This window comes from Camellia sinensis, chromosome 14 (assembly GCF_055761805.1).
Source record: "Camellia sinensis isolate YWXY chromosome 14, ASM5576180v1, whole genome shotgun sequence".
Classification (NCBI taxonomy): Eukaryota; Viridiplantae; Streptophyta; class Magnoliopsida; order Ericales; family Theaceae; genus Camellia; species Camellia sinensis.
Window position 1 is genome coordinate 50013918 of NC_138974.1, and position 25176 is coordinate 50039093.

The following is a 25176-nucleotide window of genomic DNA, read 5'->3' on the forward strand; positions in this document are numbered from 1 at the left end:
TAAATACTTGAATTGATATCTTTGAGAAATTATTGACTTTATCTTCAGAGTGCTCCCGGGTGGACGAGCCACCACTGGATTCTCATATTCTTGTGCAGGTTGTTGGGCTTAATCTATTTTGCTGGTGTTCTCCAGCTGAGTTCCCCTTTTGGTTGTGTGGTCGGAAATCAACACCCACAATTTGATGTCGTTTATGAGAACTTAAGGAGAATAAATAGCCAACAACAAACAAGAAGAAAAGATTGGGGACGATATCCACAGTGAGAGTGGTGAGCATGCAGATCCCAACGTCAGGGAAGAAAATTGCAATGAAAGAGCACAAGATCCAAATTCTAGGAAGAAAGACGACGGCAAAGAGGGTAACGCCCCGAAGAAAGCTGGCCAAGATGAGTATTACAATAAAAGCGACCTCCAGATATGGAAGGATAGATGCATGAGAAGAGACGGCGAGATGAAAAGGATGGCAACCAAGTTGGTAGACCTACAGTCGGTTATCAAATTCATGATGCAGAACAATGTGATGCAACCACTGTTCCCGTTATAGGACACGCCGGTACCAACGGCCAAGATTGATGCCCAGAAAGGGGACAGAAAACAATCCTAGTAGTCCTGCAGCATAGCAAGGAAAAAGAGCACTTACATCGGCCTTCACGGGATATCGAGCGAGTAGAGTCAGTGAGAGGTGAGTGGCAAAAGACTCATCGTACCAAGGGAACTTATGTCAGAGAACCTCGGCATGTCTAAGGAAAAGGCATGTGTTTTGATACAGTAAATGAAGAGATGTCCAAGAGGACATACAAAGACACCGGGAGCAACGCACTAAAAAGGCTAAAATCTATTGATAATCGAGCTCCCAGTCGAACGAAGGAGGATTTGAGAGATTATCTCCAGAGGAAATGGCTCAACGCTGAGGTCACATCTCCCGTCAAGTCGAGAATGCCGTTCTCAATAGAGTTGAATAGGTTTGAGGCCCCAAAGAGGTTCCATACGTCGTGGTTCCAGATTTATGACGGTAAGTCTGATCCGAACTTTCATGTCTGCTTATATTTAAATTTGATGGCTTTGTGTACCGGGAACGAGCGGTTACTGTGCAAGGTGTTCCCTTCATTTTTGGGGGAAATCGCATCGGATTGGTTCCACAAGATGCCGAAAGGAATTATGAAGAATCGGGAAGGCCTGGCCGAGATGTTTGTGGCCAGATTTGTAACAAACAAACTGCAGCCACTAAGGGAGGACTCCTTGCTGGCTTTGAACATTAGCAATGGTGAAAGCCTCAGGGCTTACGCTAAGAGATATTACAAGGTATTCAACCGAATTCCTGCTTGCAACCAGGAGTTGGCAGTCGTGTTTTTTAAGAACGGCTTGGGTGATGAATGCCTTCTTCGAAAATTGCTGGCCAAAACTCTACCAAAAAGCATGGAAAAGCTCATAGCACGGATCAAGAAGTATGCCAGAGTAGAAGAGCACACACAGGGGACGAAGACATCAAAGCAGGAGAAGATAAACGACTCGTCGAAGCGAGGCTGAGGTAATATTGGTTTTAATAGGCAAAAAATAAGGTTGAGGGCTGCACAGGCAGTCATTACTGTATTCAGGATCCTGGTCTACAAAGTTCTGGAAAGGATTAGGAACCAATCGTATTATAGAGCATCGGAGAAGATTCTTGGCAAGTTTATGGGAAGGAGCCTTGGGAAGCATTATGCTTACTATAATAAGGATGGGCACTTGATCAAGGATGTAGGGCTCTGAAGACACACTTAGAGGATCTGGTTAGACAGGGTCACCTGAGAGACCTAGTAGATGAGACCAGTGTCACAACCCAAACCCGCCCCTAAGGGTCTAGCATCATAACCGGCCAGTAATCCGTAAATACCAAAGGCCTGCTTAACAGTGATGACAATAATACAGTATAAAGGGGATGGCGGAAACCAATCAGTAATAAAAAGATGTCCAATGAGCTGTGAAAACCTGAATGGAAAAAGACTTTTATGGACAAAACCAAATTCATAGGCATAAACCAAAAATACATGTACAAAGTAGCATATAAGTTAGGGGATTGATCCCCCCATCATAATTGTACATTCAAAGTCTTAAACATTCTTTACATTAACAGAGACAAAAAGGGTGAATCTGAAGCACCCTAGATAGCCTTAACTCGTGTAGGTTCGGAACCTCGATATGAGGCACAATGGTTGGCTTGACAAAACAAGAGTCTAAGTCGGCGCCTCTAGCTCTGGTCTGGTGCTTGGCCACTTGCATATATATATATAAACTGTGAGCTAAAGTCCAGTGAATAACAAATGTGTAAAGAGGCTAAGAGTGAATGTCCTTTCAGTAATTGAAACAATCATTTGCATCAATAAATCAGTTATTCAATCCGTGACTCATATTTCAAGTCATATCAGTCATTTAGGAATCATAACAGTCATACGTGGTACATCCAATAGCAGAACAATACAGTAAGTCTTAATAGACCGAACAGTCAGTTGATGGCCATCAAAACAGTAAACAGTAGTAGTTTCAAACATTGGAACTGACAGAGATCTCTGTAGCAGTAGCAGTAACAGTAACAGTAGCAGTAATAGTCAATTGCTATGGATGCCACGAGTACAGTTCGTAAAATAGGACAAACATTCATTCAGTAAACAATATCATTTCAGAAAGCAGTACAGTTAATCATTCAGAAAATAATTGTAATTGAGCATAGCTTTACAACATTGTTACTCACAGATTACTGGGCTATTGGCAGGCTAATCAGCGTCCTTGGATGCCAAACCTACACAGTTGCAGAACAAACACATACTAAATTACACACCCAGAATTAATAACTTAGCCCCTTGCTTGCTTTGGTGTGGTTCTATAGCAATATCCTCAATAAGATGCCTTATACATGGATGCAAGAATATTCTTAAAAACATTTTTCAAAACTTGCTAAAAACAGGGGTCTCACTCGAGCGTGGCTTTTTTCGCTCGAGCGGACATACAGGATGTGCTTGGTCGCTCGAGCGTAGACTTCTTCGCTCGAGCGATCTGTAAAAATATGAAAAGTACTAGTTGCTGAAAATTCCCGCTCAATGCTCGCTCGAGCGTAAGACACAATTCTTTGCTCGAGCGCAAGTCTTGTCGCTCGAGCGTGCTTCTACACATGCAAAAACTTGAGACCTTGCAATTTACGCTTGAGCTAGAATTTCGTCGCTCGAGCGAAAGCATGAAAACAAAGCTTGTCGCTCAAGCGTGAAATCCTTCGCTCGAACGAGGAGGCAAAATTCTAGGTTTTCTAGATTTGCTCCCAAAGTTTAAACCATGGATTTAATAAGCCAAAACTCATCCTTTTGGGCCAATTTTCTGGAAAATACTTAGAAACTCATAACACAGCATGTTTTAAAGATCATTTCATAAGATCAAAGCCCAAGAGTGTGTCAATTGTACCAAATTTCAATCTAAACTTTATGAACAATGCAAGAACATAACATGCATGAGTTCTCTAGAACTCCATTACCTCAAAGCATGATCAAAAGCAAGATTCAACTAAAAAACATGGTGAATTCTTGGATCACAACTAAAATATGAACATGCATGTGTGAATTTTCATGAAAATAATCTCAAAATTCAATGCTATGGACATGCATGCATGAATTAATTCTCAATCCTACTCTTTAGGCTATTCCTTGATTTTAGTCTCCAATTTTTCCATGAACCATGCATGCAACAACTTAAATTCACAATCAAGAGGATAAATTCCTACCTTATGTCTTGAATTTCCAAATGTGGTAGCTCAATTATGCAAGTCTCTCTTAATTCCTCTAAACTTCAAGCAATTGCCTAGTTGAATCCAATTTTTCTTCCAACTCTCTCTCTCTCTCTCTCTCTCTCACGTTTTGTGCAAGAAGATGGAGCCTAATAGTGCCAAACACATATGAAATAAGAACAAAACAATGGCCTTGAGGAGTCCACTCAATGGCAAGCATGTAATTAACTTAGGTTATATCAATTAGCATTATTTATTCTAATTTAATCATTCCCAATCGAATTTCCATTAAACCTATCATAAAATTCTGTAAATCCTAATTAGCATATAACACAAATCAATTTCTGAATCGGTCGCCGATAAGGCTTTCAATTCGTAAACTGAAAACAAAACATGAACAGATCGTTCTATACCAAATAGATAGAAATACAATTAAGACAACACACTCACATAATCAATTTGGGATTTCATCTTAATCATTTATTTGTCATGCTTAATCATGAATTAACGCTAATCATAAGTCAGGGTTGTCACAACCAGAACAAGAAAAGAGCAAGCAAGGTTACCCTAAGCATCGACAGCACCACCTCCACCATCGCCACCGCTACCGTAGCAAGCAGATGGACCTTTGATGATCAATGTAATTCACTCGAAGGTCAATGAGAATGATGTACGAAGGGAGACTCAGAAAGTGAGGCACCTGCAGCATGTGTATCAGGTCCAGCAAAAGAAGCCATGGACGAATGAGTACCAGGGACCAATGATCTCTTTTACTGAGGCAGGCTTGGATATGGTGCAACATCCACACAACGATGCCTTAGTGATAACGCTAAAGATTAGAGAGTGCCAGGTGAAGCACATACTAGTTGATCAAAGTAGTTCTTGTGACATCATTTATGTTAGATATTACAAGGAACTTGGCCTTCACCTTGATGATCTGGAATAATCCAACAGCCCGATGGTTGGATTCAACGGAATGCCGGTGTGGCCTCTAAGATCCATGAATTTGGAGGTGCAAGTAGGCACGAAGAAGGTAAGCGCAAAGTTTACAGTAATTAACAACCCCTCCTCTTACAATGTTATCTTGGATAGACCATGGTTACATGCAATGAGAGTTGTTCCCTAAAGATTACATCAGCTGTTACGATTCCCAACCGAACATGGGCTTGAAGAGGTCAGAGGGGATCAAGTGCAGGTAAAAAATTGCTCTATGATAGCAATGAAGTCTACCTGCAATGTTTGAGAAGCAAAGACAGCAAAAATTGAAGATGAGGACATGGAGATCCCAGATAATGTCGGCAAAGAACCAGCCAACAAGAGTGAGGAAGCTTTGAAGAAGATTCTGGTCCAAGAAGATGATAAAGAACAATTCTTCTTTCTTGGCTTAGGTATAGCTGAGGAGGAAGACAGGGATTTAGAGGCTTCCTTGTGAGCAAACATAGAAGTGTTTGTCTAGATGCCTTATGAGATGCCAAGCACCGGCCCCGAGATCACTTGCCATAGCTCAATGTAGACAGACCGGTTAAACCTGTCATCCAGCGGGTAAGGAGACAGACATTAGTACATGTGGAGTTAGTTGAGAAGGAAGTGGACAAGTTGTTAGAAACCAAGGCCATTTAGGAGGTGAACTACCCAACCTGGCTGTCCAACACAGTAGTTGTGAAAAAGAAGAACGTCAAGTGAAGGGTTTGCGTGGACTTCACCAGCCCGAACAAGGCTTACCTCAAGGACAGTTTCCCACTACCCAAAATTGATTAGTTAGTAGATGCCACTTCAGGGCATAGAATGATGAGTTTCCTAAATGCATACAAAGGTTACCACCAGATAGAAATGTATGCTCTGGATGAAGAGAATACGACATTCACCCCGAAAGGACTCTATTGTTATAGAGTGATACCTTTCGGGTTAAAGAATGTAGGAGCAAACTACTAGTGGTTAGTAACCAAGATGTTTAAGCATCTTATTGGGAAGACAGTAGAGATTTACATTGATGATATGGTCGTGAAGACCAAAGAATCTGGGAATCATCTGGCCAACTTGAAGGAATTCTTTGACATCCTAAGAACATATCGGCTCTAACTCAATGCTTTGAAATGTACATTTGGAGTTGGGTCCGGTAAGTTTCTGGGATACTTGGTCACCAGGAGGGGCATAGAATCAAGCCCAGATCAGATCAAGGCTATCCTTGATTTGAAAAGCCCTACGTCAGCCAAGCAGGTCTAGATTTTGACTGGCAAGGTAATAGTCTTGAATAGATTTATTAGTCGAAATTCTGATAAATGCAAGCTATTTTTTCAATTGTTAAAGAAGGCCACAGATTTCTTATGGACAGAAGAGTACAAAGTCGCCTTGGCCGACTTGAGAAGGTACCTGACAACAGCTCTAGTTCTGTGAATCTAATACCTGGAGAAGAATTTTTCCTATGCTTGGCAGTTTCAAACCACGCAATAAAAGCGGTGGTAATCTGAGAAGATGAGGGAAAGCAAAAGGTAGTATACTATGTGAGTAAAGTCCTAGCAAGTGTAGAAACCAGGTACTTACCCCTGGAAAAATTGACACTAGCCCTGGTGCTTCCAAAAAGTTGAATCACTATTCTAAGCCCACAAGATTGTGCTACTAATTGAGCATCCCTTGAAGTCCCTGTTGCAGCATGGAGATTTGACAAACAGAATAGGCAGATGGGCAGTGGTGCTGGGCCAATACGACTTGGAGTTCAAGCCTAGAACAACAATCAAGGGCCAGGTACTGGCCGATTTTGTGGCCAAGTTCACTCCTAGCGCAATCCCAAGGCGAGCTCTGGTAAACTATGGCTTAAGATGTCTATGGGAGCAGAAAGAGACCCAGTGAGGGCCAAAGGACCCCACTCCAGCAAAACATAAGAAGGTAGAGAAATCAAATCCCTGCGACATCTACATCAGCGACTCATTCTGCCTGTTTGTTGATAGAAGTTCAAACCGTCAAGGAGCAGGGGCAAGAATAGTGCTGGCATCGCCAGATGGGTGAATGATTGAGCAATCTATTCGTTTGGGGTTCAATGCCTCAAACAACGAAGCAGAGTATGAGGCGCTAATTACCGGACTGAAACTAGCTGTAGCCATGGAAGCCGATGAGGTGATAGTTTTCTGTGACTACCAATTTATTATGAATTAGGCAACGGGCGAGTACGCAACCCGAGATGAAATGATGATAGCCTATGTCAAAGAGGTTGTCAGGCTACTAATACTATTTGAGAATTGTCAGCTATAACACATTAGCCGAGATGATAATAGCTATGCTAACGCCTTGGTAAACCTGGCTAGTACAATAAAGTCAAGGGAACCAAGGACAATCATGGTTTATTATCTGATAAGACTAAGTGCAGAGCCTCTGATAATAGAGTACAAAGCAATGTGCGTGGAAATGGGTCCTAGTTGGATGGACGCCATAGTTGTGTTCCTCAGAGAGGGTAGACTGCTAGACGACCGAAAGAGGCACACAAAACCAAGTTAACACTACAACAAAAATAGTCTTTGGAGACAAAAACTAATGATGGAAATAAATTTTGTCACGAAATACGTACCTTTTAATGACGAAAATAATATTTCGTCTCCAAATGTACCATTTTTAGAGACAAAAATAAAATTTCGTCACCAATCTAAATACATAATAAAAAAATTAAGTGACGAAATTAATTTTCATCATTATTTATATTTTTTTTGTCACCAAAGATTTTCCCGCTAATTTTTTCGGAGGGTGTCAAAATTTTGAGACTTTTGGTGAGGAAAAAATTAGTCACCAATTATAAAATTATTAATGACGAATATATTTTTGTCACCAATAATTTTTAATATTTTAATATTATTTTGTGACAAAACTATTTTTGTGGCCAATATTTTTATCTTTGGTGAAGAAATAATTTTGTTACCAATAAATGGTTAAGTTGCTTAATATTTTAGAGGGAAATTAATAAATTGGCGTCTATAGAATCAAAGGGGGAAAATGAGAAGAGAGGGAGACGACAGAGGGTTCGAAGGGTAAAGGAAGGGTTTCAATGTCTCTCTTTGGACACTTCGACGGTATGGCAAGACTAGTTCGGCGATGATAACGATCAACGGTACGTACTCATCTTATCTCATCTCTTCTCCCTCAAACATCTACATACCTAAACGATTGTCAAGCATAAGTTTATAATCACTCCCTTTGATGAGGCTAAAGCCGCGAATGGCAAGAACGATCTCGCGGTGGAGATGGTCGGCGTAGATGAGGTAGGAAGGGGCGTGGCCATGGGTTTGTTGGGGTTGAGGCAGTTGAGGGGAATTAGGGGTGCCTCTCTCTCTCTCTCTCTCTCTCTCTCTCTCTCTCTATACATATATGTATGTATATATATGACTGTTTTCAGATTCTGATGATTCTTACCTCTGCTACCATTACTTTGTTCACAATTTAACTACAATTTCTCAATTCAATCTTCACCTGTTTTAGGGCTATTTGGATTCATTTTTATATCTTAATCTGTATATGCATATGTGAAATTACTATTTCAAACAATTGTGCATTTTTATTGATAAAGTTTGCCCCTTTTTTCAAATCTTGAATAGTTTTCTTGTGTTATGAGCTAATTTCCATCTACTCTACTAGTTTTTAGCATTCCTTTTTTAAGTATTCGGATATGGGTCAAGCAGATGGTATAGGCTTTTCTAAATTTTAATTTTATTTTATAGCTGCTGATATATATTGTGCACTTGGGTCATTGTAATTCAGACATTTTGTCTGTTCCAAGCTTGTGTTTATTCTTTGGTGGGATGAAGGAGTTGGAAATCTAATTAGAGGGAAAGGAAATGAGGAGAGGGAGGGGATTTAATGGATCATCTAGATGGATAAGCTTATGGCTGTAGATAGTGGAAGTAAACAGATACAATTGAGAAATAGAAAGGTTAAGGGGAGTGCTGATGAACATAGAAATGGAGGATGATAAGGGTACAAAAGGCCAAATAAAACAAGAGTCTTGGTAGGGATCTCTAAAACAAGAGTCTAGCTAGGGTTGTGCCATAGGTGTTTGATTCTGCACATATCAACATCTGATATGTAACAGTCCACCTCATTAGGGATAAATTTAGGGGTCTCAAGCTTTTTCATAATACAATATTGGAAAAGGCCATGAGGAAACAAGCAACTAGAGACACAAAGATGCTCTCATATAGGAGAGAGTTGTCTTATGTATCGATGTATAATACTGACATAATTCCCACCTCCCACACGGAAAATAAAAATTTGTTTTTACTTTCAGGTCAAGGTCAATTCTTCAGGTCATAACTTGTGTTGGCTTCATACTAAACTTGCTTCATTATCCTTTCCAGTTCTGATTGAACATGTCGTAGACACCCCATTTTTGACCGTCCTCAAGACTTGGACGTCATCGTTTGAACACTCGATGATCATCCATGTTTGTGTTCGTTTTGAGTTCTCGGAAGTCTCGGTTGCGTGCCTTGCCTTAAGATCTCTCAACTTGTTTGTTTAGTGCTTGGTTGTGGACCAAACACTTGTGTTTTTGGCTTCTGAGGGTAGGAAGTGGCCTGTTAGCCTTCTCTTCAACCCACCAGCCATGGCCTGAAGCCACCGGCCTTGTTTTCTTGCCACCGGCCAAATGTATTGGTCGATTGGCACTGTATTTGGTCGGCCGGCCATTTTCTTGGTCGATCGGCCACTTTTTCTGGCCGAGGCATTTTCTTTGCCTTTTTCAGGCATAGTGCATGCCAGCTATGCCAGCTGGTGAGCACAAACTCTGCCCTCCATACACGTGTATGGAAGGATTTCATCCTTACACTTAGCTTCCCTTGGAAGCTTGGAATTGGATTTCCTATAAGAGGAGGGCCTCCCCTCCCTTTCCAGAGGTTGAACAATCTGAGATATTAGAGATATATCACTCTCTCTCTCTATATTTGTGTGTAATAGTGTTCTAAAGGGTGTTTTTATTCATATTTTTGCACTAAGGCACCTAGTGTTACACTTTCCTTTAGTTACTGAGGTGCTAAGGTGTTGATTTCAGAGTTTTTGAGTTGGTTTTGATCAGAAGGAGGTGCTGGAGTTGGTGTTCTTGAAGTGTTCTTCAAGGGTGAGAAACTACTCTTTTATTCCCCATTTTTGCTTAAGCTTTTAGCAATACTTGCATACTGTTTTAAGCTTAATGTCCAACTGAAAAAAGTTCTGTATTTTCATGCTTGAGATGTTTGTTTAAGTTTACTTTTGAGTCGGGGGTTGTCTACCCCCTCTTAGGCCTTGTTTGGCCTTATTTTGTGACCTTCTTCTTGAGCTTTGAATCCCTTTTGTTTTGACCTTCTCACCACTGAAATCCAAAGGATTTTCAGTGGTGGAGAAGTGGTTTTGTGGTCTTGTATAGGGGAGGGACACCCCCATCTCCTTATGTCTCATATGCTTATGTTAATGGCTCATAATGTAAGCAAGTTTACTTAGCATGTCTTGGTTCTATTTCAGCACTTTTTAGTGACTTTTAGGACCTGCCTTAACTCTATTCCATGTTGGTTTGATTGCATCTTGCACGCTTCACAAACTTGTAAAGTAATCTTGCATGTTTGCATAACATGCATCTTGTGTTTGGACTAATATTCTTGCATGTTTTGGCTCGACTCCAAGGAGCTTTCCCTCATGTTTTACCATGATTAAACTCTATTTGGGGTTGTTTGGACCATGCATGCACTGTTTTGTATAGCCATGGTTCAACTTGGCTTGTTAGCTTTGAGCATCTAAGCCATTAGCATGCATTGCTCATACCATTCTCATGATTTGGCATCTTTTGAAATCATATTTCAGTCCATGTAGTGTAGCCATACACTCATGTTTGCCATCATTTCAATGCTTTGAAGAGTTGTTGTTTTGTGCCTTAAGATTAGGTCATTGTGTATGTCTCCATGATTGGGTCTTTGGGATGCCATCTCATTGGGTTTTGGGGCTTATTTTGACATATTATAACTCTATTTTTTGTTGCATAATTCATGCCATGTTCGGTTGTGATAGGTGTAGTGTAATGCATCCTTTGTAGCCTTGCATGCCCTTTGTTTTGTGCCTATCTTTTAGCATGTTTTGGCCTTGTTCCATACATGTTCTAGCTTTGTTTTGGCCTGCCCTAGGACTATCTTAGGTCACTTTGGCCATTTGGGGCTTGGTTGATATGGCCATGGCTTGAGCCCCTTGGCTAGTCTCAAGTTTTGGGCTCCTTTGTATGCTTTACTTGCATGGCTTGGTTGATTTGGCATCATCTCTTACACATTTTCAGAGCTTATCATGGCCATATTTATCTTTGGCCCTTTGGGGCTTGGTTGATATGGCCATATTTGTCTCTTTTAAATGAGCTTAAGAGTCGCCCCTTTTTATGCCTAAGTATTGGACCTTTACATGTGCATATTTGGGTGCGTTTTGTCCATCATTCCTTGGCACTTTGGCTACTGTTTTTGGTACGGCTGAGGTCTATCCATCTTTAGTGTAAGTCCTTGAATCATGCATTTGTGTATTGTTATATGCTTATCGCATTGCAAGTTGTTGCATCCTTATGGTTGCTATCATTGTTGCATGCCTATCACTTTGTGTATTTCCATATCTAGGTCGCATTGTAGTATTGCATACTTGTTGCATTGCCATGTTGTTTGCATGTTAGGTTGCATCAAATCACATTTGGCATGCTCATGTTACATTGTCTTACACTCCCATATTGCATTGTACTTGGTTGCATGTATTGCATTTTATTTGGTTTGTGGTGTCAAACCAAACATGAGGAATGAGGGACGTTCGTAATTGAAGTGACGAAACGTACCTCAATCCTCGGTCGCTGACGCTCTTTATCAAGCATGATAGAGTTCTAGACATTCATGTGTTTTGTTGCATTCACTCCACATTGATTTGCACACTTGGCACCTTTGGCCATCATGCATTGAAATGCGTGATTGGTGGTCCGAGGGTCGAGAGCCATACTCCCTTGAGTTCATAGTATGATAGGGAGGGTGGTCGTGCACACATTGTCTTGTAAACGCCCTACCATGCATTGTCTGTCCTCTGCTGCAGCAAAAACAGCATTCTACAGGAAGGGATGGCCGGTCGGCCATCTTCAGTGCCGGCCGGCTAACTTAATCTGGCCAGAGCTCCACTTTTGGTCAATGACCATTTTTCCATGGCCGGTGACTTCATCTCTTGGCCGGTGACCTCCCACAGTGCTCAGGGAGTGTTTCAGAAGCATCCTAAGGATTTTCACAATTTTCAAAGATGCAAAACAGTGCAAGCAGAGGCAACATGCGACATGGCAACGGGTTTCCGAGCGAGGCAATCGAGCATGCATCATTCAATCATTTCGAGACGGAGTTGCGGTGGCCTCTTTAGTTTCATACTTAGATTGTTTTGTAATTAATTTGTTGATTAATTAAGAGTTTGTAATAATTAATTGGCTAGGATAGTTGATTTATTATTCAGTTTGTATTATTTATTCAGACCCTCCGTCGAGAGGGCGAATTTGTAATAAGTGTGCGTGCATGTGTGAATGTCTTCCAACCCCAGGTCTTTCTCCTTTTTACTTACCTGCTTTTGATGGTTAGTTTTAAGTCATGTTTCAATTAGCATGCTTATGTTGGCATGTTTGCATACATTCATTCGTATTGCACGCACCGGGCTCGGCGCATCATACTAATTTCATAGTATTTCAATTCCAACTTGAATACGTGTATCTAGTTGTCGCATTTCACATGCCATTCTTAGATTAGCCGAGCCTATTCTAGTTGCATTTTGCATGTGTTGCATTAGCCATCTTAATATGAACTAGGATCATAAATGATTTCTAACTAGCTATTGTTTTGGCTCGGAGTACTAGGTAAGTGTTTACGCTTTAGTATACTGCATGTGTGTTAATGTTGCCATAAAAGCATACTTGCCATAAGGCTAACTACTTATATGATATAACTGCCTGAATGCCTGTGAGCAGAGGTTAGATTACTTGAATTGGAACAATTCATTAAAATGTGAGTTTTAAGCCCACCTGATTGTGGCAAAATCATGTTTCTAAGCCCACTTGAGGGTGGCAAATCCACGTCTTAGCCTACTTGCGAGTAGCACCTTCAAACCGCTTTAAAAAAAAAAACATGAGATGTTTTGTTCTAACTTAGGCGATCCAGTCTATACTTGTATGTTGTGCGCATCACATAGTAATTCTAGGCTAATACACCGGAATAAGAACACATGTGTTTTTTCAAAACAAAATATCATGTTTTAGTACAGGCCGATCTTTGATCGGGCGAGCGGGGGTGCTCATAGATGACCTTCCCCAATCGTACCCAAGTTCCCAAGCCGAGACAACTTTGGTGATGACGGACACCTGGCCTTAGGCAACGAGTCAAGGTTTCCTAAATTTTCCCAAAATAAATATTTAGGTGGCGACTCTGTATTTGGCAAAGCAGTCCATGTTTGGCATTTCTTTCTTAAAAATTAGTTTTTCAAAATGATTTGCCGGATTTGGACTCTTTGGTGATTTATCAATCTCACATCGCACATTGTGAGATCAGATTAAGAACCGTGACAAATGAGTCCGAACTGTAGTAGCATGAGGCCCTCGGGGCGCGTCTACACATGTGCCAGTGGATTGCATCAGTTTTTATATATGGCTCTTGTTAAGATGGCTTAAAAAGATTATACATTCTTTATTATATGTTCTTTCAGGCAAAATGTACAATCTATATAAGCTTCTTAACATGTGCCTTAAGGGCACACATTGAACAAATCCTTTTTGTATTTGCAATTCTTGACTTACCTAAGCACTTTTAGTAAATTCTATATCCATTGATTATCACTTGTTTGTGCTCTTCATCCACATGATATACTCTCTCATAAACAGGAACATGTTCAAAATAAATTTCTGTGAGCATGAATTGTTTTGCCTTTATGACTTAGTGGTATGTTTAATACTAACTGTGTTTATAAATAGGGGTTCTCATGAGCAGCAAGCTCAGCCAAGTCCACAGGAGATTCCTACAAATTCATGGTATCTCCATTTGTAGTTAGCTCTCCAAGTTCTTCCTGCCCAACAACTCCTAGTAGCACCTCTTCTAGTAGCTTCAGTGTACAAAGGCCTGCAGATCGGCCAGAGTCACAATCTCATGTTTCACCTGCAGAGGCTGCTGGCATTATTGTTCTGTTAAAGGATAAGAGGTAAAGCTCATGGATCCCTAATCCATTATTATTACATTGCTAATTATTATTTTGTAATCATGATATGGATCATGTATCATTGTTATGATATATCATATTGTGTATCATTTAGATGCATTAACAAATTGGGTTCTTCTTGCCTAATTGAATAATATTCACCTCTTTCCTGAATAATCAATGGGGTTTTACCTTACTAATGAACATGCTCATGTAACATATTATGCTACGCTGCAGTATGTCAAGCGCTTTAGCTGCTACAAGAATCCAGATTCTGTTAGACAAGCTCGAGAGTATCATTTAATTATATGAAAATATTGCAACTTTATTTCTATTTTCTGAACTGTAACAGACATGTAGATGAGCACCTCCCTTTTTTTGCTTTTCCTTTTCTTTATAGTATATTAGTTTGCTCAAAGATTGGATTGGACTGCTACAATTAATATTGTTGGTATAAAGAGACAGAAGCTTAACCATTCTTCTCCATCCTGAATCTTGTAAAAACCCTTTTCCTATCATAATCGTATGTCCTTTATAATTTATGCCTGGAACTTTAGCAAGAATGCATTATGCGTGTAAAAGCCTAATCCAGCAAAACAAGGGGAGAAAACATGGGTGAGGGGGACTGAACCTGAATAGTTCAATTTATGTATATAATTGACGCACTCACCTATTCATGACTGGTAGTTTTATGAATGAGTCTTTCTTCGAAGTGAAAGTTGATGCCAACATATACATAGCCTTGTATCCTTGTGGATTATAAGATGTGCCAAGGGGTAGCACTAGGTGTATGAGTATGAGGTCAGCTGACCCCATCAAATTGGAAAAAACAAAACTAAAACTAACTTTATTTGTAATGTATTTGTGAGCTTTGAGTGGGTTTTTCATGTGATCCCATTGATCTGAATGAAAACTTACATAAAAATAGAATCTTAGAGTCATCCTAGTAGACAAAAAAAAAAAAAAAATACAAATTAGGATTTAATTTTTTTAAAATTGAGCAAAATTGAATTGGGTTGAAATTAAACATTTTTTAATGAATAATTTCATTTGGTCTGATGTAATTCAACTTATGGGTAAATAAAACTAAATTGACCCCATTGGACAAAATTCCTAGAGATACCATTGGGTGTGCCATGAATTTCGAGTTGTAAGATATGTGAAAAATTGATGGGGAGATCATTTTATGTAGACTTTTTAGGCACTGCAGTGGATTGAGAGTTTTCCAAAGTGGTGCTTCTAAGAAGAAACATAACGTGAGCTTGACATCCACATCCCATATTTTATTAATATGGAATTTTTGGTTGCGTAATAGATCCAGATTCAATGGAAATCATGGTTCACGGGGGAGATCCCTCTCCTGATTTCAATTATTCTTCTTGTTGAAGATCTCCTACATATGATTGTAGTCTCATGAGCAGGATTACTATAGCACTAACCAGATATGATATATCAAGTTTTTAAAGGACTTTCATGTAATAATGATACTTTATAATGTTGGTAATTTTCTCAACTCCTAATTCTTGTACAGAGACAGATGATATTTTAACATATTGTGACAGTCAGAATTTGCACGGTGGAGATGTCTATTGTTGAAAATTGGCATTGATTTTTGTACTTTATTGGAAGGTATGTGAAATATGGAATTCTGAAGTACAATTTCCATCTCTACATGAAAAATATATTTCCATTCTGTATAATTTGCATATGTCATTTATGTATAGTATCTGTTTTCATTATTGAGTTATCTGTGCATTATTCTATTAGCTGATAAACAAAGCCTTGGAGTTAGGTCATTGGTAGTATAACATGTGGAAGTTGTTATCCAGAAACTCTAATCCCATAGAGAGAGAGAGAGAGAGAAAGAGCCAAACTTTGATTTGAAGTTTGCAATTTACTCAAGCACTCACCGGCATTACTGGTAGTTTTGTGATTGAAGTCTTTAACTTTGATTTAAATTTTAGAATTTTCTGATGCACTCAATGGCCATGACTGGTAGTTTTGTGATTGAATTATTTCTCCAAGCTGGATGTTAATGCCAACTTATATGTATTCCTTGTGGATTATAAGATCCATGGGAAGGGGCTTATTCATTGGTAGACATTGGTACTTTTCTGTGTTAAGGGAATTCCCATGGTAGTGCTAAAGTCCTCCTTTTGTTAGATCAACACTCTCTTCCTTCTTCCTCCAGCCTGCATTGCCTCCTCTCTAGTAACAATTCTAAGACCTATCGTGTGTAACAAATATACTTGAATGCGGACCGTAAAATTTTCTGTTTTGGTCTTATTTGAACTGTTGGTTGGTCTTCCATATTTATGCCTGTTTCAATTTAAAATCTCGGTACAATTAAAGTTTCTTTTAGCATCTATCTTGATTATATTTTTCCATTTATGTGGCTTTCATCCAATAGTGGTACTATTGCAAGTTGCAAGGGAATCAAAAAAAATGTACTAAATTCAAGCAACATACACTATATTGCAACCTGTTAGGGCTAGCTTGAATAGTAAATCCTTAGGTAAACAAGAAGGAGGGCCTAGATTTGAGTCTCTACTTTGCCTGATATGTGAGACTAGCGGGTGGCCACACCACACATATCTGGGGTTTTACTCCGGGGCTCACAAAAGGTGCGATGAGGGGTGCCTGGTTATAAAAAAAAGAAGAAAGTGAACTACATTGCAAACTTGCCTTTCAATTGTTACTCATATTGAAGATTAAGTTGAGCATTCATGTAAGTTCTACCTCATTCTTCTGATTTACATTCTATGTAGTTGTACAATTTAAATTATTGCTTACCAAAAGATGAACTTTAGTTCTCCATCCTGAACATTAGTTCCCCTTGTTTTGTTGGATTAGGGTTTTAGTTCTCCATCCTGAACTTTAGTTCTTCCCTCTAGGGGGTCGGAGAAAAAAAATAGGCCATCGGGGGTCAAAATCTTGTAAAAGCCATGAGAAGGCCCGGGGAACACCTCAAACACCTCAGAAGGGACCAAAGTAAGTTGTGAAAACTTACGGAACTAGAACGGGACTCCCGGTTTGAAAACTAAGTCCAAAAATGTACTTTTTCACACTTAAGTTTCAAAAATAGGCCATCGGAGGCCAAAATCGTGCAACAGCCACGAGACGGCCTGGGAAACACCTCAAACACATCAGGCGGGACCAACATAAGTTGTGAAAACTTACGAAACTAACACGGGACTCCCGGTTTGAAAACTAAGTCCAAAAATGTATTTTTTTCATACTTAAGCTCGAAAATAGGCCTTCGGGGGCCAAACTCATGCAACAACCATGAGACGGTCTGGGAAACACCTCAAACACCTCGGGAGGGACCAATGTGAGTTGTGAAAACTTACGGAACTAGCACAGGACTCCCGATTTGAAAACTAAGTTCAAAAATGCACTTTTTCACACTTAAGCTTGAAAAACAGGTCATTGGATGCCAAAATCGTTTAACAGCCATAAGACAACCTGGGTAACACCTCAAACACCTCGGGAGGGACCAATGTGAGTTATGGAAACTTACGGAACTAGCACGGGCCTTCCGGTTTGAAAACTAAGTCAAAAAATGCACTGTTTCACACTTAAGCTTGAAAATAGGCTATCGAAGGCCAAAATCGTGCAACAGCCACGAGACGGCCCGGGTAACACCTCAAACACCTCGGGAGGGACCAGTGTGATTTGTGGAAACTTATGAAACTAGCACGAGACTCCCGGTTTGAAACTAAGTCAAAAAATGCACTTTTTCACACTTAAGCTTGAAAAGTAGGCCATCGGAGGTCAAAATCGTGCAACAACCACGAGACGGCTCGGGGAACACGTCAAACACCTCGGGAGGGATCAATGTGAGTTGTGGAAACTTACAGAACTAGCACGGGACTCCCGGTTTGAAAACTAAGTCGAAAAATACACTTTTTCGCACTTAAGTTTCAAAATAGGCCATCGGAGGCCAAAATCGTGCAACAGCCACGAGACGGCCCGGGGAACGCCTCAAACACCTCGGAAGGGACCAATGTGAGTTGTGGAAACTTACAAAACTAGCACGGGACTCCGGTTCGAAAACTAAGACAAAAATGCACTTTTTTACACTTAAGCTTGAAAATAGGCCATCAGAGGCCAAAATCGTGCAACAGCCACGAGACAGCCCGAGGAACACCTCAAACACCTCGGGAGGGACCAATGTGAGTTGTGAAAACTTACGGAACTAGCACGGGACTCTCGGTTTGAAAACTAATTCAAAAAATGCACGTTAAATTGTATATTTTTTGGATAAGATAATAATTGTCTAACTTGCATTTTTTTTTTTTGTTTCATTTTTTTGTAGATTTGAGATTTGATATGGACATGTTTGGTAATTTGGAGGGCAGATGGTAGCTCATTTTGTGTTTTTGTTCATATTACCTTACATGTATTTTGGTTGTGTTGTAAATTTTATATTTTTGTTGGTATTACAGGGCATGTTTGGTAATCCGCCCTTGATATTTTATTTTTGTTGATATTAGTAGACATGTTTTTTGTTGGATATTAGAAGATGTGTTTGGTAATCCGCATGCGGTTGATATTATATTTTTGTGGATATTAGTAGACGTTTTTTGTAGATATTAGGAGACATGTTTATAATCCGCATGCAGTTCATATTGTATTTTTGTGGATAGCGCTGAAATTCGATTATGATGTTTATGAAAATGAACAAATTTTTGTATTCATTTGTAATAGATATTTTATTGAACAGGTTATTAAAATGCGCAGGGAATTGTTACCGAAAAGAAAAAAATTCGAAAGAAAGTAGTACCCCCATTTTCAAATTTTTTAATTTTTATTATTGACGAAATAAAAAACGTCGCTATTAGTTTTCAAAAAACATGACGAATAATTTTGTCACTAATGATATAGTATGAAACAAATAATTTCGCCACATTTGCTAAATATTTTGTCTCTAAATTGAAATATTTGGTGACAAAATGTTTTTTGTCATTGAATAATTTTCTTTTTTGCTCATTTTAGTGACAAATTTTTTTGTCACCTTAATCCATATCATTGGTGAGGATAACTTTCGTCACTAAAATATGTTTGGTGACAAAATATTTTGTCGCCAAAAACAATTAAAATAAAATATTATTTTGGTGACGAAATTGATGTTTTAGAAGACGAAAAATTCGACATTTGGAGACGAAACATTTCATCGCCAAAAACAATTAAAATAAAATATTATTTTGGTGACGAAATTGATGTTTTAGAGGACGAAAAATTCGACATTTGGAGACGAAACATTTCATCGCCAAAAATGAAAAATAGGCGACAAAACTGTTTTTCGTCACCAGGTACTTTCAATGACGACGTATAGGCCACGAACGTGGTGACAATTTTTGTTTGTCGCAGATCACTTTAGTGACGAAAATTTGATGTTTGGAGACAAAATCAGTCTGTCACCAAAGGCCTTTTTTGTTGTAGTGTAAAGTCGGCCAGGTTCTGCCTATTAGCAGAAAGCCATTTGTATAGAAGATCCTTCACTGGACCTCTACTCCGATGTGTTCATCCCTCTCAGGTAAAGACTTTTTATATGAAATCCATGAAGGAGTTTATGGAAGCCATGTAGGGGGCAGGTCACTTGCCCATAGAGCCATCTCCTAGGGATACTGGTGGCCATACATGTAAAAAGATGCTGAAGCCTATGTCAAGAAGTATGAGAAGTGTTAAAGGATTGCTCCTTTGATACATCAGCCAACAGCAGATCTGAACCTAGTGTCCAATCCTTGGCCGTTTGCCCAGTGGGGCGTGGACCTGGTGGGACCATTGCCCAAGGCAACTGGACAGAGAAAGTTCTTGCTAGTAGCCACAAACTACTTTAGAAAGTGGGTAGAGGTTGAACCTCTTGCAAAGATTCGAGATATTGATATGAAGAGCTTCATCTGGAAGAGCATAATAACCAGGTTCAGGATCCCAAGGGCTATTATAGCATACAATGACACTCAGTTTGACAATAAGCTGATTAAGAGCTTTTGTGCAAAATGCAAGATTAAAAACTATTATTTCACTCCTAATTTTTGCTAGAGTAATGGTCAGGCAGAAGCATCCAACAAGACCATCTTGGATGGGATCAAGAGGAGGCTGGAAGTAGCCAAGGGCAAGTGGGTGGAGGAATTATCCAATGTGCTGTGGACATGTCGGACTATGCCGAGAAGATCAACTAGGGAGTCCGTTTTTGCCATGGCATATAGCACTAAAGCAGTCATCCCATTAGAGGTTGGCATCCCTGGAATTAGAACTCAGGAAGTGGAGAATAGGACTAACAAGACATTCTTGGCCTGAGATCTGGACCTATTAGAAGAAAGAATGGAGAGAGCAATAATTCGACTGGGGGCATATCAACAGTAGTTTGCTAGGGCTTACAACAAGAAGGTCAACCCAAGGGAGTTTAAGGTTGGGGACCTCATCCTTAGAAAAGTTGTCGGCAATAAGAAGGATCCCAATGAGGGCAAGCTTAGCCCAAACTAGGAAGGGCCTTACAGAAATCATCTCGGTTGCCGGCAATGAAGCATATCGGCTAGAAGACGGTGATGGCAAGGAGTTGCCAAGACCTTGGAACACTTGCAATTTAAAGTTTTTCTATCATTAGTTTTTTTTTTTTTTTTTTTTTTTTTTTTGTAGATATTTATGTGATTAGCCGAAGTTTTAATAAAACAATAGCTTGATTTTGTTTTCATATATTATTGTTGACACCTGTACGATAGGACTGAAACAGTCTTATGATGATGTTCTCATGGTGAACATAACGAATAACTTAGACTTGCCATATGGTAGAATTGAACTAAGTTTGTGATGTTTTCGAATGAAACACGACGAATAACTTAGACTTGCCATATGGTAGAGTTGAACTAAGTTTAATCTAGTCGGATTAACAGAGACACCGAAGTAGAAAACCTCGGCAACAATTTGTTTGAATTAGAATTCGGCAACAATTGGAGATGCATGCTTAATGTGAACATAAGCGGTACTTAAGTTCACATTATGGGGCAGGAAGTGAGAATGAGCTTAACACTTGTGAAATTTTCTGAAATTTTAAGCTGAAGTTATGCATAACACTTGAGAAATTTTATGATATTTTTTATAGATGGAACTATCTGAGATGAGTTAATCCGAGATAGGAGTACTGCTTTATACCCGAGGTATTTGTTACCCAAGGTCACCAACTAGGTTGTCAAACCTAGAAGGGTTGGAAGGGTGAAGGCTTGATAAAAGACAACAAGCACAAGTAAGGAAACAATACTTGTTGAATATTATTCAAAGAATTTTTGTAAAGTGCTCGTTGGTCGAGATCACAATAAAGTATGAACTCCGAGGTAAGTTGGTCCGAAGTGATTAACCAAGGTTGGATCCAAGGTAACACTTGTCTGAGGAGATCACACAAGAAAGTTGTAGAAGTATAAAAATATTCTAAGTATGGAAGCATACACGACAGTGAAGACAGATAAAACTTAAAGAAACAAGCACTCAACACTTAGGAAGAAAAAGTGAAACATCCATTCAAAAGAAAAAGCTTGTTTAAATACAGAAGCAAAAGGCACATCGGCCTGGCACAAGAGGCAGCTTGTTCAGTTAGAAACGAAGGCACTTCGGCCCAACAAAAGCAAAAAGATTACAGTAAACAAAATTAGAAAAAGTAAAGGAAAAGAATTCTGAGTGTTACGATCTTGGACAGACTGTCCTGCTTTGGCGGTTGGCGATGTTTTAGCCTTGGCAGATAGTTGGGAAGTTTTCTTAACAGTCTTCTCAGCCTGAATCTTGGCGTCTATCTTGAGAAGTGTCTCGTCAAGGCTCTTCTCGGCAGTCTGGACCTCGGCTTGAGAAGTTGTCTTCTTGGGAGAGGCACTCTTGAAGACCTCATCCTCCTCATCTTGAGTCAAGTCTAAGACTTGATCATTTAAAGTGAGGGAATTGGCCCCAACAACAACCTCCTTCTCTTCATTAGCATCCTCGGCCTCGGTTTCCTCTTCTTTGGCTTCGTCTTCAGAGTCCTTTGAAGAGGGAGGGAAGGGCATACTAAGCTAGTTAATATCTCAGAAAAAAGAGTCCATTGGGACAGACAACTTGTTGAGCACCGCCGTCCAGTTGAGTTAATAACCTCGGTTCCAAGCTAGATTGACTTACTCTTTGTACTGATCGCAAAAAGCGACTTGGCCTTTTTCAAAAGCCTTTTCATCGGCCGCCTTAACCTCGGCCTCCTTTAATTCAATGGCCTTCTTAAGCTTGGCCTCAAAATCCGCTGCCTTGGCCTTGACAGCCTCAACATTAGCCTTGGCGGCTTCGGTAGTAGCCTCAGCAGCTTCGACTTTAGCCTCGGCTTGGTCTTGAGCAGCCTTGGTAGCTTTGGCCTTATCAATCAGATGACAGTTGCTAGCCTCAACTTAGTTAAGAGAAGAGAGGAGGTTGGCTGCTTCTTGAGTTTTCTTCACCAACTCTTTCATCATCATCTTGGTCTTGACCGCATATGAATGGGCATGCTGGATGGCCTGCAAGGAATGAAACAGATTAGTAAAATTTGGCTAAGTGTTAGAAAACTTTAAAATATGAAGTAGGAAACTTACCAAGACGAAATGTTGCATCATAAGGTTGAAGTTCTCGTACTCGTGGAGATTGGCCATATGGTTCATGTCAACTAGAAGGAGCATGGTCGTTGACAAAGCGAAGCCGACCTCTATGTTCTCAATTGCACTGTCGTCGGCTGTCAAAGGCCGGTCTCCAAACATGACCTCGGGTGCCTAAGTTTGATTGCGGGGGAAACTGCTGCTACCCTCTAGGCGATCGGACCTCGGCTTCTTCAGAGGTGGGGCGTCGAATGTTGCGGCCTCAACTGGCCTCTTCTCGGCAGCAGTGGCAGTTTTCTCGATCTCGTCTAGCTTCGAGATTGGCACTGTGTCCTTAGAATCAACTTGGATGGCAAAGGCTTTTGCCTTAGCCCTCATCACCCTTTTTTGCTTTGGCTTGGTTTAGGATGGGGAAGAGTAGGATTAAACAGTTACAACTCCAGGGATGATAGCAAGAAGGTCCTTAACAATGGCTGGTTTGCGGCCTATCTCGTCGGTTGTTACAGCGACAGTAACCTTGGTGTCGAAACAGATTGCTAGCAGGGCCATATGTGGGTTCACTGGGTCATAGGCCGATGCCTCTGAATCTCAGCGTCGGTGGCTCCAAGTCATACCGACCAGTGCGTTTGGAGGAGCTTGGCTTCGGCATCGGCGTTGGCATCGACATCGACGCTAAGATGGTGGAATTAGTTGAACTAGAGCAGAAGTGGAGGGCTGGTCCACTGGGTCAGATGAGGAGGCTTGATCTGGTCTCGGCGAAGAAGTCACTGGTTGAGTAGCCACCGATGTCTTGCTTCTAGGAGTGTCGGGCAAAGGACTCTGGCATGCTGGTATGTAATTAAGCAGCAGTGGGGCTTTACGCCTCTCAATTGGCAAACCCAGTAGTCTTTTTAGGTCTTTGCTGGAGAAGAAAGTTTGGCAGAAATCTTTTGATAGCTGAGGAAGAACTGCAAAAGGAAAGGACGCAAACATTAATACAGATATATAAATTGACATGTCTTGACAGAGATGGAGTTATGAAATGACTCAGTTCTTACCCGCATCCTCTCTAAACACTGCTCGGCGTAGATGAAAGAGATGAAAATCATCATCAGGCGCAAATTCTCAGTTGCCCAAGATGATTGAGTAGTCATCTCTAGCACCCTTGTTGGAGTCTGGGAGGTTAGCTATAAGTTTGAAGGTGATGGAGTTGGACTTGAGGTAGTACGTGTAGCCTTTGTCAGACTTAAGGCCACACATGGTATAACAGAATTGGATGTCGACAAGTGTGATCCTAGTTTTTTCTCGGCATGCTAGTTTGATTACACCGTTGATGACCCTACATGAGGTAATGGCTAGTTGCATGGGATTGAGTTTGTAGTAGTGGAGGACTTCTCGGAAAAGAGTGTCTAAAGGGAATCGAATTCCACACTCAATGAAGGCAACTGCGGGGAAGGGTATGGAGTCTCCATCAGGCATGATAGTCCTTTTCCCCAGCCAACCTGATTTGAACGTCAATTGGAATAGAGAACTCTTGCCTGAAGTATTTTAGTTTGGTTGAAGTGTCTACTCTGCACCTAAACATACCCATTATCTCGGCTAAAGTGGGTTCGATAGTAAATTTTTGGTAACAGGCTTGGTAAGGTTCAGAGACTTCAGCTAAACCCTAGAAAGCACTAAGGTGAGGATTTTTGAAGATCTAAGGGGACATTTGTCTTAGTTTTCCTAAAGGATATGGGTTCTAAAGCAAATTCTAAACCTAAAACTACAGAAACAAAAGTGCAAGGACAAGAATTTGGAAAATAGGCCAGGAAAATAGAAAGGAACATGATTCAGAATCAAGAAATCAACATTCAAGAAACGTGGAAAATTACAAATTCATAAACATTGAGTGGATGTGTGCCAATGTACGAAAATCACAAGCAAAACAAATTGACATTCTAGAAACACAATGATAAAACCTCGAAGCACAAAATAGATTCAAGAACAAAGGTTGATTTGCAATATGGAAAATGGCAATCAAAATTAGGGAGTGAATGAAGAAAAACAGAGTATAGCTACGAATACAGATTCAATGGCAACAGATACAATATAGAAATGTGGCAGATTCGAAAAAAAAAAACATATTAAGAGAAAGTGGAAGACTAAAATTAAAGAGAGAAATTGTGAACTTACTGAAATGGGGCCAAGAATGAGGATGTCAGAGTGAGGTGTGCCGAAGTCAGAAATATGGCAGATTTTGGCTTAACTTCAGCAAGCTTTTGGTCATGTTTTAGCATGCTTAAGGTCTGATTTGTGTTGTTTTGGTCATGCATGCATTTCTTTGTATAGCCATGGTTCATTCTAGCTCATTAGCCTTGAGTTTCCAAGCCACTAGCATGCATTGCTTAGGCCATTTTCATGATTAGACATCATTTCATATGTGATTTCAGTGCACGTAGTGTGGTCATACACTCGCATCTGTCACTCTTTCAATGCTTTGGAAAGTTTGTGCTTTATGCCTTAAACATGAGACATTGTGTATGCCTTCATGCCTAAGTTTGCAAGCTATCATTTCAGTGTGTTTTTGGGGTTATTTTGCCATGATATAACTCTGATTTTTGTTGGTGAAGCCATCTCATGCTTGGTCTTGGTAGGTGTAGTGTAATCCTCCATTTTGGCATTACATACTCCATGCTTCATGCCCTTCATGCT

The 25176-nt window shown here is 40.1% G+C and overlaps 1 protein-coding gene across 1 annotated transcript; it reads left to right on the top strand.

The window, feature by feature from the left end:
* Window positions 1-780: 780 nt before the first annotated feature.
* On the top strand, window positions 781-1527 carry LOC145806968 (uncharacterized). Its single transcript, XM_082904847.1, has one exon. The coding sequence runs from the start codon at window positions 781-783 to the stop codon at window positions 1525-1527; it is 747 nt and encodes a 248-aa protein (XP_082760973.1).
* The last annotated feature ends 23649 nt before the right edge of the window (window positions 1528-25176 follow it).